At 49.9% G+C, this 16,148-nt stretch overlaps 1 protein-coding gene and 1 long non-coding RNA gene across 34 annotated transcripts in view; one reads left to right on the top strand and one right to left on the bottom strand.

Moving 5' to 3' along the window:
* Ssbp3 (single stranded DNA binding protein 3) overlaps positions 1–16,148 on the bottom strand; it is a 141,416-nt gene that overhangs the window by 18,412 nt on the left and 106,856 nt on the right. For 20 of the 33 annotated variants that reach the window (XM_087551408.1, XM_087551406.1, XM_087551410.1 and 17 more), the window contains 1 exon segment: positions 2,290–2,349. In XM_087551408.1, coding sequence (XP_087407534.1) covers positions 2,290–2,349 — 60 coding nt within the window. 33 annotated transcript variants of the gene reach the window in all.
* LOC134479027 (uncharacterized) lies at positions 195–14,319 on the top strand. The gene is made up of 6 exons (XR_015621032.1): positions 195–503; positions 1,612–1,725; positions 3,042–3,333; positions 3,979–4,072; positions 8,785–8,860; positions 10,051–14,319. It is a non-coding gene; the product is annotated as an uncharacterized LOC134479027 (long non-coding RNA).

The raw sequence follows: 16,148 nt of genomic DNA, 5'->3' as shown, positions 1-16,148 counted from the left end.
ACCATAAAGGGGCCCTGGAGATTCTGATGGGGTTATCTGGGGTCCAGAGCTCTTAAGAGCTTGAGCCTGGGTCAGCAGAGCCCTCCAGGCCTCTGAGCTTCCATCCCAAAGGTGGCGAAGCAGCTACTTGTAGAGGAACAGAGTGATTAAGGGCAGCCTGCTTTTCTAGCAGTGGGTGCCAGTGTGACATCATCAAAAGGAGACAGGATGCTCTAAGAACAGACTAAAGGTAACTGACTTCGGATGAAGTTATTTCAGTTGTAATCTGGAAAACAAGAGAACAGCAGAGGCTGGGCCCAGTGTCCTGTGGGACCTTTAGACCAAAAAGAGAAGCCACTGACTTCAGGAAGCAAAGCCTTGGTGACAGAGGGCTATAGTTCCTGATTGAAGGGCTGTGGATCTGGGAGGCCATGACAGGCTCTCTAGACTCGAGTGCTACTACAGGACACCTAGGCTCTTCCGCCTCTGGCTGGCAACGAATGCCAAGCAGGCTCAACAAGGAGGTAAGAGTTGAAGGGACAGCCCTTCCCTGTGTCCCCAGCTTCAGAATAGGAGGAGGGGTTGGGGCAGGGGCTTTATGAGGGCAAGCTCCTCTGGTCACACTGCATCTCAGGTTCGAAAAGTTGTGTTGGCATCTGCTGTTTCTAACAGCCTGGGGAGCTGATGAGACCAGGTCCCTGCACCCTGAATTTAGTCATCCTTACCTTCCTCATTTTCCCCTCTGTCCCCTCAAATTCTTGAACTATGAGTCACCTGGCTGGTCTGTGTCTGCCCATCTGTGCTGGTGGTTTTTAATAGAGAGAGGATTTGAGGCCTCCTAGATCCCCCCTATAGGTATAAGTATACCCCACCTATCCTATTTAAATAGCTCTAACAATGGCTGCTTTTCACACAGCACTTCTCCATGATTTCTTTTTTTTTCTTTTTTTTTTTTCTCCATGATTTCTAAACCTGCTAGGTGCCAGGGGTTTTAGTTGGCAGTTTGGGTTAAAGTATCTGGGAATTACTATATTCAGCTGGGTGTCTGAAATGCAGACAGGGTGGTCCAGGCTCTTCTGTAGAGGAAGAAGACTATATGAACAAGGGCCAAGGAAAACAGGTATTACACTAGAAGGCCGATGCCTTCATACCTGAGAAGGAAACACAACCTTGTAGGTGGGGGCCATAATTTTGCTATGTGTGCCCCCCAGAGGCCCACAGCCTATAGCCCTGGCCTTCCTCCTTTTGCTTCCTCACCTGCAACATACCCAAGAAGTCCTTGTTGTCAAAACCCTAGTCTTCTAAACTCTCTTTGTCTAAATCTGTCCCCTCTGTGTTAGAGAAAAAAAGGAAACAAAGGACTGTGGGGGAGGAAAATAGCAAGGTGGAAAGGTGGTGGGCGCTTTCATACTGGATAGCATCCTCCACAGTCCATGCCTTGTCATTTGGGCTTTCTTGCAGTGAGTCACAATGTAGATGACCAAACTTCTAGCTCCCAGTGTGCTGACAATGAATGCTGTCAGAGATTTTTGGTTGAGACATTGGAAGAATTCTAGCTAGAAATATTTTGGCACTGAGAGAAATCTCCCTGATGCCTACATCAGGTTGTGTCTGTTTGTCCATCCTCAACAGAGGCATCTGCACTTCTTCAGTACCCCACCCTGATGGGGTGGACCAAAGAAGACCATATGAGGACCCACTATTCAGCCTACCCCAAAACTGTCAACTCTGATGGCCCAGAGGAAGGTACGTGACCCTGGGCTGAAAAGCTCTCTTCATAAGCAGGGTACTTTTCTAAATATATGAACAAGTCCTTCCTTGTTCTGGGGAAGCAGGCAGATAGAACACCTCACAAGTGCCCAGTTCCCTCTGTCGTCAGGCTCCTGATCTAAGCACTCCTTCAGGACATTTCTCCCTCTAATCACAGGATTCTGTTTATCAGCCTTGGCAATTCTCAAAAACTTCCAGAAAAAAAATGCACATTGTCAATTGACTTCATTAAGGAGGAAGACCCTCTCCCAAGAAAGGGCTGGAAGGGAGGGCTAGGGTTATTACCAGTTTTTCTACAAGAGCTGAGTCCTGCAATCCCACCAGCTGGTGCTATCTGATACAGGCCGCTATGAGGCTCCCTGTGAAAAGCAGGTTATGTGCTGGACCATGGGCTCAGAGCAGACGCATGGACAAGTTCCCCCACCTTAAATCTAGTACTCTGCCCCCAAGCCTTGCACCTTGCTTCTGACTTGAGTCCAGGTCTACCTAGGTCTTAGGATGGGTGACAGAGAAGAGAAAACAACAAAAAAGATACTGTACCTGGTTTCCCATTCTGATCGGGGGCCTGGGGCCGCCTGCATATCTCGGTGACATAAAAGGCTGTAATTATAGGGAATCAGTTCAATGACAGATGAACTACTGTGTGGTGACAAACACAAATGCTTTGCACTTTGCAAAGTCCGGTTTATGACAACTAGTGATCTTCTAAGCTCTCTCTAGTCCGGTAGCCTCCTCTTCCTTCCAGGCAAAACTTCCCTTGGGCAGAGAAAACAGATCCACACAACTCCCGACCTGCACTGGCTTGCAGGAATCTACTTTGGGTGGAGGGGCAGCAGCTAGGACGTCACACAGAACGCAGAATAGCTAAATCAATGCAGGGCAAAGGAGGCCACCTCTGCTTTCCACAAGGGTAAAGAAAACAAGCAGCAAAAAGAGCAAGACATCTTCAGGTTTGCAGACAGAGCAGGACACGCGCACACAAGCACACACACAAGCACACACAGAGAAACCATCAACAGGGAGGAGTGGGAAGGGAGGCAAGGACTTATGGGAAAACACAATGAAAAAAACAGTAAGAGACAGTGGGCCCCCTAACTTAATGCAGGGAATGGGCAAGAAAGCTTTCTCAGCAGCGAGAGTGCACAAAGAAAAGGCCAGGGGTGCAGCCTTGGTTACAAACAAATGGTTAACCAAACACAAAACCAAACAAAAGGGAGAGAGGAAAAACCAAAAACATAAAGGCCACTGGCAAGGTCACAGAAAGATTTTTGTTTCTTTTCTCTTGGTTTCAGATCCAAACTGGGTGGGATGTCCAAGAAATGAAGACTGTATTTAGAAGAATGTTTTTTAATTAGACTTGTCAATTAGGACTGGAAGGCAACGCTGGAGCACATTTGATTTTTGTTTTTCCTCTGCGGCTCTCTCCTTCCTCCTGCCCCGGCGCCCCCCGGCCGGCGGGCCGGCGAGCCACAGTGCGTTTACCTGACTGTGGGGTCCCATCATGCTGCTGGGATTGTGAGGTGGAGGCTGTGCGTGCGGCGAGGGCTGTGACCCCGGAGGACCCTGTGAGGCCAGACAGTAGAGGCAGGTTATAGATCACAGCACATGGAGAAGCGCAGAAGAAGCTTAAAAGAACAAAAATTAAACCAAAACGCAGAGTGGCGGCGGGCGTGCGGGTGGTGGGCTGTGGCTGGCAGGAGGTGGTGGAGCACTGCTTGGGTCCTGGTTCAATGGCGAACAACGGCGGGCAGGCGGGAAGGAGGGAGGCTGACCAATACATTCACAAGGGATTTGGAAAAACGAAAAAATAAAACAAAGCACCTTCATCAGAGCACACAGGAGCGAGGGCCAGACGCAGGCTATGACCACACAGAGTTTGCCATGTTAAATACACTGGTTGACTCAGACAGGGCCCTGGACCCAGACACAATGCCTGAAAGCACCACTTCAGAGGACAGGAGGAATCAGGTGAAGTCCCTGCCCTCAAGGAGCTGACGGTCTCTCAGACAGAGAACAGGTGATTTGGGACAGTATTCATAAGGTCCTGCTGCTTGAAGCAGGGCAGAGGGAATGATGGACAAACAAGGACAGAGGCAGAGGTGGTCTAGGTTCTAAGCCAATAGTGTATACAGACAGTCGCCAAGCTCGTGCGAGCATTGTCAGGACTCCATGGCTCATGAATTCACCTACAGTTCAAAACAGCTCTGTATGCACTGCCTTTTCTTTCAGCCTTTGCAGGAGAGGAAACACCGTGTCAAGCAATGAAGAGACCAGGCCACAGCCACACAAGCTCTAAGTGGCAGAGCCAGGCTGAGGCACAGGGGTGAGCACTGTCACTGCTTGGTGGTTCAGTGGGCGGAGGGCTTACTTTCCAGATGATGGTGAGCCACCTGCAGGTCCAAGCTCTGGGCTATGCTCACCTCAACTGCCCACCAAACACAAGGAGATGAATTCACTATCTATAGAGTAGGCCAAACTGCAGGTTGTATCCTGCCAGTGGGTGCTAAGATCAATGCAATAAATGCAAACGAAACAACAAAAACAAAAACAGAGAAACAAAGTATCAGAGAGCCTTATGTATCACAAGGAGAGTATCTCTTCAGAACTTACTGTGTGCAGGAAAAAGTACACCGGTGTGCCTGCATGCCTTTGCACACAGACATGCACATACACAGATTAGGAAAGTCATAAAGGTTTATGATAGTGGCTCACGGGCATTTTGCTTTTAAGGCCCCTTTTGGCTCAACAGGCCACTAGGACCTAGTCTCAGGACAGGAGCACGTGTCACAAACTGCAATGCACCCTTCTGCACTGGAGCTGTCCCTTATAGTAAAACTCCAGGCATTTATGAAGGGAAGGAAAGCAAGTTAACTAGAGCCACGGGTTCCACCCTCAGTCTTTCTCAAAGCCCATGTGGACACAGAGCCAGGGTTGAGGAGAAGGGGGGCTGGGGGTAAGGTAGAGACAACAAAGAGGTGGGCAAAACAAGAGGCAAGAACTGTCCAGCAGCTGAGGGCACCACTGAGGACAGCCCCAGAGCTTCTTGGCTAAGTGAGGGGCTGTTCACTTCCGGAAAGCTTGGAGGAGCAGATGTTCCCCTACCTGCCACGCTACTAATTTCAACAAGTGTGTGTCTTTCTAGCGGCTGCCAGCAACGGCATGGTTTGTTACCATGAGCAATTTTCTTAATTAACAGACATTAATTAGCCATTTAGCAATTTTGCAAGCATTTGTTTAGCGGCTTTCCTAAACATGAAAACCACTGTGATAATGGCACTGATTAGAGGGTCCCCTAATTAACAGTACAGGGAAGGAAAATTGAAATCACATAAATTAAAAAGGGAGGGGAAGTTAATGAAGGCGGGACATATTTGCACCTGCAAGTCTTTTATACCACAAAACTTGGGTGTAATGTAAACAAAACAAGATAATTTGAAGCCAACCCCCAAAAAGAAAATGAAAAAGAACGGAGGAAGAGAGCTCAAGGGGTAAGGTCCAGCTGCCAAGAGGGGGCAAAGGCTTGTCTGCTGGTCCTCAGGCTCCTGGCAACAGGAACCACCTCCTCCCTCACAGTCCTGTCTCCCTCCCTGGTCACACAAACGCATCTGCAGAGCAAGCAGACTGTTTTCAGCAAGCCCCGAACACCTGTGTACCCTACCAGGCAAGAGCAGTCCCTGATGGCTACCAGGAAATAGAAAAAACACTTGAAGCAACCCCACCTTGGGGCTTCATGTGATGGCTGACTTGAGGTTCAGCGACCAAGCCTGGGTCTGAAAGCCTGGGCTAGTAGCAGTAGCTAGGTCCTTACAAGAGGCACCCTGGGGTGCAGAAGGCAAAGCTGGTTCTGAACAAGCGGAGATAGCAAGTTTGTCACCAAGACAGATTCACCATAAAACAAGGCTGTTGGTAGGACCCTAAGGGCATGTAGGGACAGCAGTTCCCTTTCTCCATGTGAAGATGTGTCAGAGCATCCTAGCCCAGGCTTTGACAGAGATAGTCCACAGAGGAATTCAGATGACAGAAAGTCATCCCCTTAGTGGAAGTGCTACCCCTTTGTCTGTCAGCCTCAGACTTGTCTCACTTTAGAAACCTTCAGGCACAGCACCTGGCCTCTCGGAGCCTATTGCATGGGTCAGAAGCAAAAAGTTTTCTTTTCACTTTGCAAGTAGTTCACTCATGTTCTTGGTACCTGTGTCATCTGTTCTCTTTACTATGCTGGGCCGTGACCTTAGACTGTCTGAAGCATCCACAGAGGAACCCTGAACAGTTTGCCACACGTGCCCCAAACAAGTAGCCTCACCATCCCTTCTTTGCCAGAGAGCTGCCATTTGGTTTATATAAAGGGAACCTGACGGCTCCCCCAATTTGTCCTGCATGGGCAAACCCCCACATAGAAGTTCGACAAAACACACAATGACTTTGCTGGAGGTTTCTGACCTTTGTGCTGAGATGCGAGGAGGAGGGTGTCCCAATGATCTGCTTCCCAGGCAGGACAAGTTCCCTCCCCATGGACTGTCTTAGAGTTCAGCTGCTGGAAGCTTTTTGAAGGACCTAAAGTGTGTCTAGATGGCTAACTGGCAAAGGCCCGTCCCCTTAAGGGCTCTGGGGTGCTCTGCCACAGGAGCTGCACCACACTAGGGGATTATTAGGGTGGCTGAGTCAAGCTCTAGTATTCCTTTGTTTGCATATAGATGGTCCTACACTGACAGATTGCCATCTCCTTCCCTAATGTTCTTTGTTTCTAGGGAAGAATCAGGACAGGGGATAGGACTTGTCCAAGACTACCAGAAGCTAGCGATTTGCTGAGCTAAGTTTTCAAACTCTGTCAGGGCTCTGCGGATATACTATGTTTCCAAATCCATCTATTTTTAAAGAAACAGGGCTTGGGGAAAAACTGGATCCCAATTCTAGTTAGCCCTGTCACTGGCTGCTCCTGGCCTCTCACTGATGAGCTAAACCAATTCTGGAAACCTAGGGGAAAGAGGGTCTTTTGACTACACCAGCTCACTTGATCATATGTTCTGCAATGTAAGGACCACCAATTTTATAGGCAAGAAACAAAGCTGAGAAAGGAGAATTCTGTGGTTACTAATGAGGAACCAAAGCCTCATTCTTGGAACCAGGGATCTGGAGGAGTCCAGCACCCCACAAGCCCATGAGCCTGTGTCCAAAAGACCTTCAAGTTCATTTGAGGAAAAAAAGAATCCAATGACAGAAAAGGCTGAGCTGCAAACCCACTTAGGGCTCTAAGAGTGATGCACAGTTCCCCCTTGCTGTCCAGAGAGGCTAAAGGATGTAGGTCTGCTCTCTCAGCCCCCAGAAGCTGGAACGGCAACTACAGTCCTGCAGTAGATCAGACTTGTTTCTACTGCCTCCATTGCCTACGTCAGGAGATGGGACCTTAGGAGAGGGGGAGCCAAATGAACAAGGGCAATTCCTGCTCCTGAATCTTAAAAAAAGGTAGAAAATACACCTATGGCCTATGTGGCTTTCACACCGTGCCAACCCTGTTAATGGATTTGCCCTTCCCTCACAGCTGGCTCCCGATCACTGCCTTCAGACACCCGAACCCCCAGACTTCCTTTTCATTCTTTTTTCTGTAATCTCAGCATTGAATAGTGTTATATCCAGCAGGTTGTGAGAGCCACTTAGGCAAGGCTTGGGAGGCTCTGTTACGGGTGTGATCGAGGCAAGTGTTTAGCCATTTCACAGAACCTCACAGTCTGGATGCTGATGGTTTAGTGCAAAAGCCTTGATGGGGCATCAGCATGGTAGGAAGCAGCACTCCTGCAGCTCAGAGATCGGAGGTCTTTGCAGAAAAGCATTTTACACTGCCAGCAGGAGCCCCTCCTGCCACACTCTGGCTATGCCCTGTACTTCGGCCTCTCGAGTGATGTACTAGGGCATGATGGGGAAATCCTTGACGTATATATATGTGCTGAGTCTAATTCTCTAACGGCTCTGAGCCTCAGGTCTCGCTAAGAAAACTGGAGCCATCTACACAGCTGGGCTCACAATAGGCCTCTTAGGCAGGGAAACTGGCAGCTTGGCTTGCAGGTTGTAGCCTGGGTCAGGGTGTCCTGTCATGAATATCCATACCCTGAGGAAAACTATATAGATAGCATCCTCTAAGCCTCCACTGATAACCTGCTGGTCACTTGGTGATGTGTGCAGAATTCTGGGACAACTATTATTGTTTGCCCCATTAGGATAGCCAAGGCTGGACCAGTGCAGTGAGGTTTGGGCATGTGACCATACAGCTACATCAAGAGACCTCATGAAGTTCTAATGTTTTTGGTCTTGAGGAACTAGGAGGGCATGTTCCAACACCAACAGATGGACCAATCGGATACTCTAAATGACTCTGGGGTAGAGAATGAGAGCTCTATAAAGAAGACTAAAGAAAAATAAATGCTAACTTTTAAAGGAGAAATGGAGGGGCTGGAGATGGCTCAGCTGTTAAGAGCACTGGCTGCTCTTCCAGAGGACCTGGGTTCAATTCCCAGCGCCCACATGGCAACTCACAACCGCCTGTAGTCCAGTTCCATGTGATGTGACACAGACACACATATAAAGGAGAAATGGAGATAATTACATGGTCCTTTCTTAAATACCCCTACTCCCACCCCTCCATAGAAGGAGCAGGGGTAAGCTGAAAGCTGTGGAATGAGGGCTAGAGTCACACCCTGTGGTCATGGCCTTGGCTTTGGCTGCCAGGTTCTTTGCTCTTACCCAGTCCCCAGGGCTCAGACAGTGCTTTAGAACGACAGTGTCATTACCATCTAACTTTCATTCTCGGAGAAGGTCACTGGAAAGTGGACTTAAAGATGTAGCTTCAAGAGGTAAAGTAAGAGCCATGACATCTCCACCCCTTCCCTGACTGTGGACACTGGGCTCTATCAGAGCAGAGTACAAAGGCCTGTGGTACTGGCGGGCACCTGCCTGCTGGACATGTTGTGTAGACGAGGCAATGTAAAATGATGATGATACACAGCAAAAGGACTTCACAGACAATCCACCTTGTACTCTGTACAGAGAACCGAGGTGTGCCCATGGGCCACAGACATCTGAGACGGGGAAGTCACCAGTTAAGAGTGAGAAGAAATGCACAGTGAGTATCTCCACTCTGGGGAAACTGGAGGGAGAATCAGCAGAGGGGTTCTGCTTTCTATGTGAGCAAAGTAAAGCCAGCATCATGGCCTCCTGCCCTGTCCATTCTCCGTGATGTCAACTCACAGTGAATCTGAGTCTCACATGCGCCTGGTGAGACACACACGCACACTCAAGGAAAGATTTCTCAACGTGTACATGGCACACTTGCCCCATGCATCAGCAGATGATAGCTTTGCTGTTGATACTTTGTTTGTTTGTTTGTTTGTTTGTTTGTTCTTTTGAGACAAGAGTTTCTCTGTGTAGTCCTGGCCATCCTGGATCTGTAGACCAGACTGGCTTCAAGCTCAGATCTGCCTGCCTCTGCCTCCTCTGAGTACTGGGATTAAACGGATACACCACTACCCAGCTAGACGGTAATTAAAAAAACAAACAAACAAACAAACAAACAAACCAAAAACAGGGAGGAAATCTGTGCTTACTGCTTTTAGGCGGAGAAAGGGGCCAGACACGCCCTAGCCATGAAGGAACCTGCTCAGACTCAGTCCTCTGCCACACTATGCATAGTTCAGTTGAGGCTGAGGTGAATGGCAGTACAAGACCCCGAGGGGACAGCTACTAGTCAGACTACAGTGAGCTCAGGGAGAAATCGGACCTGCCAGCTCTTTCTAAGGTTTGACTGGACACAGCCACACGCATCTGTGCAGCCATGGGAGACCTGAGGAGCACAGGGTCTTGACATTTGCTAACCTTCCAATCACAGGAATGGTCGACAGATCCCTGAGTAAGGGCATAGCTTTTAAGGCTGATGAGGGAAAACTGGCGCCTTTATTAATTTGCAAGGAAAAATGCAATACCCGCACACTTTCTGATTTTAAGCTCACATCTTCCCTAAAAGACAAAGGCAGTAAAAGCCAACTATTTGCACAGGAGAAAATGGCGTCAAGCCTGGTGGCACGTGCACTTGGGAGGGAAGGCTGGAGAGTCTAGGGTTCAAAGATAGCCTTAGCTACACGGTTGAGTCTGAAATGGGGGAGAACATGGCAAACCAGTGACATTAAGGCATTAGCAGAGAGTCACGGTTTATCCCACGGGACATGGCCAGAATGAACGGAAGTCCGAGGCTGACAAGCATGCTCTCTCCCCACTGGCCACATCACCTTTCACCAGCCTGGTTTGCTTGCCTTTCAGTCCTGAATAGACTGCAGTTCACCACTGCAGCATAAAGGACCAGGGGCTGGTGAGACGACGCCTGGATGAAGATGCTAGCTGCCGAGCTTGAGGACCTAGCCTTGCCCTCGGACTAAGTGGTGGAAGGAATGGACTCAGAAGCTGACCTTGACCTCCACTCGGGCATCCCTCCCCCCAGCCCTCTGCTGATGGAAATCACTTCATCCCTGCCACAGTGCTGGGCTTCTCTTGTCTGGGACATGAGCATTTGTATTCTGTTAGCAGGTTCAGACTGCTTGGGCCCTTTTCTAAGGACTGAGGTTCATGGAGGAGCTTCTGGGTTCCTCAGGCCTAATCTTAAATGCATGGGTTGGGATGGGGTAAAATAGGAGAGGTGATTTGGGGAGCCACTGAAACCTTGGAATCTCCCTTCCTGACACTGGGTGTCTGCTATCTGTGTAACTGGTCATCTGTCTGTAGGGACAAGGGAAGAATATCCAGAATTTAGACTAGCAAACAGGACCACAGTCTGCTGTGTATGGCCAGTGCATTTGATGGGTACCAGCTGCTGTGCCAACGTCACAAACAAGTAGCACCCCACCCTTCCCTCAGGAGTAGAAGTCTGTGGGAGACTTAAGTCTAACTATGATCACAGCAGCTTCGGAGACAGAAACTAAATGCAGGCAGTATTTACGCTGCAGTGATTATGACAGAATCACAGGAGGCAGAGCCTTGAGGGTGTAGATGTGCTCTGGATGAAGAGAGGTGGCAGTCTGGGCGCAGAGGATGCCTAGACAGCCCCGGTTCAGGAAAAGATATGTATGCTTGCAGAAAGGCAGGGACCTGGGCCTGGGACGGAGGAAGTCTAACCTATGGGAGCTTCTATTAGGAAGTTACTATGAAGATTGGCTTATCTGAGGATCGCACGTCCATTTCTTCCCACGATGCTTCTCTACTTTCTTTTCAAGTCAGAAATCAGGGCTGTGGCCATGGGGGAAAATCCTGAGCTAACAGCTGCCAGGGTGCTAATCCTCATCTCTTGTCATGGGGATGGAAGAAAGCCTTTATCTTCCCCCTGTGAGCAGGCTCTGTGACCTTGATGGGATCTTCCACAGCACTGGCCAGGTCAAGGTTCCCACACAGTCTCATCCCCGAGGGCTTCTAAGAGGGACCTGATGGCAGGTGTTCTCCCTGACTTCTGCTCATTGCAAAGTCACGTGTTCTGGGAATGTGTGGGCATCAGAGACGGACCCTGATAGTAAATTACATCAGTTCCTTGGGATACAGGGAGAATATTCCTGCTTTGCCAGAGCAATCTGCTCCCCCCCTAAAAACTATCATTTGCTCTGCAATTGGACAGTGTTACTGATGCAGCTGGCTCCTGCCGGCCTCCACCCTGCCTGCCAGCTCTGCTCTGCTGTTAATCGCAACAGCACAGTGAAGGTGAGGTGCATGTTAAAGAGGCATGGCCTCATCTACCCAGAGAATCCTGCTCTGCTTGAAGTCCTCTAGACACTTGTGCACACAGCTCTTCCAGTAACACTGCACAGCTCAACAGATAATCCACAATTGTTCATAGCCAACCAGGAAGCAGGTAACCAGGCCCCGGAAGCCACAAACCAAAATGCCCAGAATTCAGCCTCCAATGCCTACCAAACAGCAGACCCCAGAAGTGATCAGTGTGGTTTCTCAAGCCTCTCCCTTCCCGACATGCTGAGATGACTTGGGACTCTATTCTCTTCTCAGTAAGGGTGAAGCAGCAGGCTTGGGCCGGTAAATGCCAGAACTCTGGAAATGTACAGGTTTGCCATGGGGGCAACCAACATAGTCCCTGGAGAACTTTGGCAGAAGGAGTGACTGGGGTAATGAAAGAAGCCAGGGTTATGGGAGGAGCCTGGCCTCTGTGCCTGTGAAGATCCTAATATACCTGAAGACAATCTCAAGTCTGTGGTGCCAAGAGTCAAGTGCGTGGGTCAGTGCTGGAGCCAGCCATCACCGTGAGGCAGCTGCTAATATGTGAAGCTGTCACTCATGATCCTCTCCACCCCCAGAGTTCTCCAGGGACACCCTGTCTTTTCCCCTCTTACCTACTCAAGAATTCCACTTGGAACAAGGCTCTTCCACAGGAGAGCAGGCAAGCCTGGGGTGTGGTTTCCTTTTGTGCCTCCCACATCCACTACCTCTAACGTTATGGGGACCAGGACTCAGAAAACAAGGCCACTTTTCTAGACTCTTTGACTCTTCCTACAACTCCACAGCTACTGGATTAGTTAAAGCTACCTTCAGGAAGAGGAACTTGGCTAGATGTTGGGTTTGTCCATTTTGATCTTGGAGCAAAGATAGGGCCAGACTCTGTCAAAGGCTTCTTGAATACTGACCTGAGAATGAAGAGTCTTCACTCCTAGAAAAGAACTCAGCAGCTGGGAGAAGAACTCAGACTGATGGAAGCACAGAGACCAGACCTGAGAGCTGATCCTCACCCTGGAGACCAAGAGCTGGTCTACCAATGGTGTGAGGCTGAAAGGGACAGAGCAGATAGGGTTCTGGGTGCTGTACTAGGCAGTGTGGAGTTTTATGAGTAAGGACACTGTGGAAGAGCACCGAACATGGCAGTCTATGACGGCAGTGGACAAGTGTACCCACTATGGCCAGGCCAAAGGCCATTGACCGATTGTGTGCTACATGACGAAATGATTACATGCTGGCCTCTGGAAAGGAATCCTGTACAATTTCCAACCATTTTCATGCTCTCTGGTGTAATTCAGAGCTGATGAAGTAGGCTGTTTTATAGGCAGGGGAGAAATGAAACTCAAAGGTGCTCCAGCAGCTTCTGCTGACAGAACTCCATGTCGTCCCTGGGGTCCGAGAGTAGGTCTCCATTAAGTTCATCCAAACAAGACTGCTAAGAGCAGAAGCAGAAACTCCTGAACCCACAACCTACTTGTCTGCCTTCATTTCCCCTAGAGACTCCTGTTAGGGGCTAGACCAAAGAACAAGGAGTCAGAATGGCCAAAGTCAAGGGACTAAGTCAAGTGGGCAGACTTGAGCAAGAGATTAGGAAGCTGCCTCATTAAAGGGCCAAATGGAACTGGTGTTTCACCAGAACCAACTCTTGTTAAGTGTTGACAGGATAGTTAATTTGGAGAATCATGAACCTTAGTAATGTCATAAAGGCTGTACTGAGCTTCAAGACGCTCTTCTGCCAAAAGAATACACTAAAAGCAGGTAGGAAACTTGGAGAATAAAGTGGCCCCAAGACACACGGGAACCATCCAAGTGCCGGTAGGTACAGTGCTCACCAGGTACCTAGCACCAGGCATATCACAGATTCTCCACAAGAGTCCTGAGGACTCATGGATATCCCATCCACCCCAAATATGGGATGTGGCAATTGAGGTTCAGAGAGGTTCACTAGCCACCAGGAAAATAGCCCCTTCATGTAGGAAGGAGGGGGCGGGGCTGTGCACCTGCCTGGCTCAAAGGGAACTGCATGCTCCCCAGGCCCCTGCCAGCATGGATCTGAGGCTGCTCCTCATCTCCCAGCAGCACTGCAAACAGCACTGGACATCAGGCATCTGTGTCTAGCCTGCCCCCCTCCAGTACAGACAGAAACAGACAGCAGGAATCCTACAGCAGGAATCCTACAGCATCTTAGGTGAGGAAAGCCCCGATGCTCCCAATGCCCTGCTCACAGCCACTCGATGCTCCTAGCCTGAACAGCGACCATCCACACCTGCCCTGCACTGTCATCTGCTAAAAGAGTTTAGCTTAACATCTAGCACCAAGCTGGCAGTTCATGAAAGCCGTGCCTGCCCCTAATACTCCAACCTCATTAACCACCAGTTAAGTCTTAGCAAGAGATGGCACTTTTCTGGGACGAAGCTCACAGAAGCTCGGTGGGACTGGGCTAAACGTTTCATTGCTGTCAAGGTCTTCGTGTCTGGATGGAACTCTGCTTAGCAAAGTCGCCTAGGGAAGTAAGGGCCTTCAGACAGAAACGGGACGCACACCTGAAACTCACTTGGTGGGTCCTACCATGTCCCAAGTCCTCATAATATATTATTAGATGGCTCAGCTGTTTCCTAATCCTAATCCCAGACCCCAGGCTTAGGTCTTCCCAGGGAAGGACATCTACTATGACTGACCCAGGGGCCGTCCTGACCTGGGTTGTGCAGAGGCATGTGTACTGTGTACTGCACAGGACTCTACTGGAATTCTCTTCCTCAAACCCTTTCTGCTACAAGGACTCAGCAAATCTGACCTCCTTTTTGTATAAAAGAGAAAAATCTCACAATTTGTTGATGTGACAGAAGGACAGGCAGAGTTACCCCTGCATTGGCTAGAGAGTCCCAACAGTCTAGTCCCACAAATGCGAGCACCTGCAGACGTGACTCTTTTTTTTTGTTGTTGTTCTTTTTTTTCGGAGCTGGGGACCGAACCCAGGACCTTGCACTTCCTAGGTAAGTGCTCTACCACTGAGCTAAATCCCCAGCCCCCAGACGTGACTCTTATTTGGGGAAAGGAAATATAGTCAGGTAGTTGGCAGCATAGGGCAGTAGCTCTCAGAGGCAGAAAAGAAGACTCAATGCTAAAAGAAACCCAAATAAAAACGCAAGTCCAAAAAGGGGAGGAGAAAGCAGCCCCGGGTCAGCAGCAGCTGGCACTGGTCCTCCCAGCACTAGAGGTGTAAATGCTGAAGTTTACAGCTTGAGAGGTAAGGCCCACCATAGGCAAAGAGCAGTGTCCAGCTCTGTCTGAGCCACTGCCAGTTTGGGAAGGAGAGAGCTGTTGCAGACAACCAGCAGGGCTCCATGGTGTGGGGTTGGCTCTGCATTAGGGGGCAGTCGCAGCCTGCAGAGACACTAGGGGCTTTGTTACTGAGCAAGTCTCCCAGGCGCTGACTGCTGATGCATAGCTAACGGGGCAGCAGACACTGATTTATGTGCGACTATCCATTTCATCAGTGAGAGTCACGGCGCTACATGTGGAGTGCACACTGGGGGTGGGGGCAGCTGGAGTGTGCAGACACAAACCTGTCCAAACACATGCGTCTGGGCAGGCATACCAGCCAAGGCCCACCAGTCACTCAGGCAGCCTGGCACTTCAGGAATAACCTTTTGTCCATGGTTGCTAGGAGCCCTGGTGCCAGTCATCTGCCCCTGGGCAGACATAAGGCACCAGGCTGGCCGCTGGGTGAACAGAGACCTATGAGGAGGTGATGGTGCCCAGGAAAGGTGAGTGGTGGTTAAGGTTCCGTCACTAAACCAAAGGACAATAAGTCCTGATGTGGGTAGGAAGACTCTCGAAGGACACCCAAGAATTTGTCAGTAGGGTTAGATACAATTCAGGGTACATAGCTCGTGGGGTGAGAGTGGGGGCCCTTCAGTTTTCTGCCCTGTAGTCAGCTTCTATCGCAATAACCAGAGGTGGGAGGTTAGTTGCTTCCAGAGCACACTGACTGAATGGATAGGGTAGAGTAGGAAGGACTTCACCTCCATCTGAGGCTTGGGCCCAGCAGCTGGAACACTTCATCCCTAACCCTTCTTAGCAGTAACTGGCTCACCTCTGTCAGTCTGGAAGCAGATGACTGCACCTGGTAAGAAGCTGGGGGCAGGGGAACCAGGGCTCAGAGAGCACCTGTGGGCCTTAAATCAATGGACAACAGACTGGGCAGAGCCTGGGGTGAGGGGGTGGGGCCTGGGTGAAGGGGAGGAGGGAGCAATGACTGGAAAGATGAGTAGTTCATACAGAAGCCACAATCCTATGCTGTCCAGAACCGTCTGTCCGGCTCCCTAGCCAGACCTGTGCAGTCCCAGTAGCGCTCCCGCATCTGTGCTGCAGCCATGCTGGGCTCTGGGGCCGACCTTCTAAAACAATGCAATCCCAGAAGGCAGGAAGGGCTAACTCTTCTGGGAGAATGCTTTCCCCCATCTTCAAAAAGGCCAGAGAGCTCCCACCAGGAAGGGCCTGAGCTCAACCAGGACAGGCAAAAAGAGGGCTGAAGGGGCAGGAGGTGTTTATTTACTATACACCCAATTCCTGCCCCCAAACTGCCCAGCATTGTCTAAGCCTAGCCTGTGCTTCTATGTCTCACCATGACATCTCTCTTTATGGCCTTT

Source organism: Rattus norvegicus, chromosome 5 (genome assembly GCF_021556685.1).
Source record: "Rattus norvegicus strain SHRSP/BbbUtx chromosome 5, alternate assembly SHRSP_T2T, whole genome shotgun sequence".
In the NCBI taxonomy this organism is placed as follows: domain Eukaryota; kingdom Metazoa; phylum Chordata; class Mammalia; order Rodentia; family Muridae; genus Rattus; species Rattus norvegicus.
The sequence above is the reverse complement of the archived record's forward strand: the minus strand, read 5'-3'. Positions and strand labels throughout refer to the sequence as shown.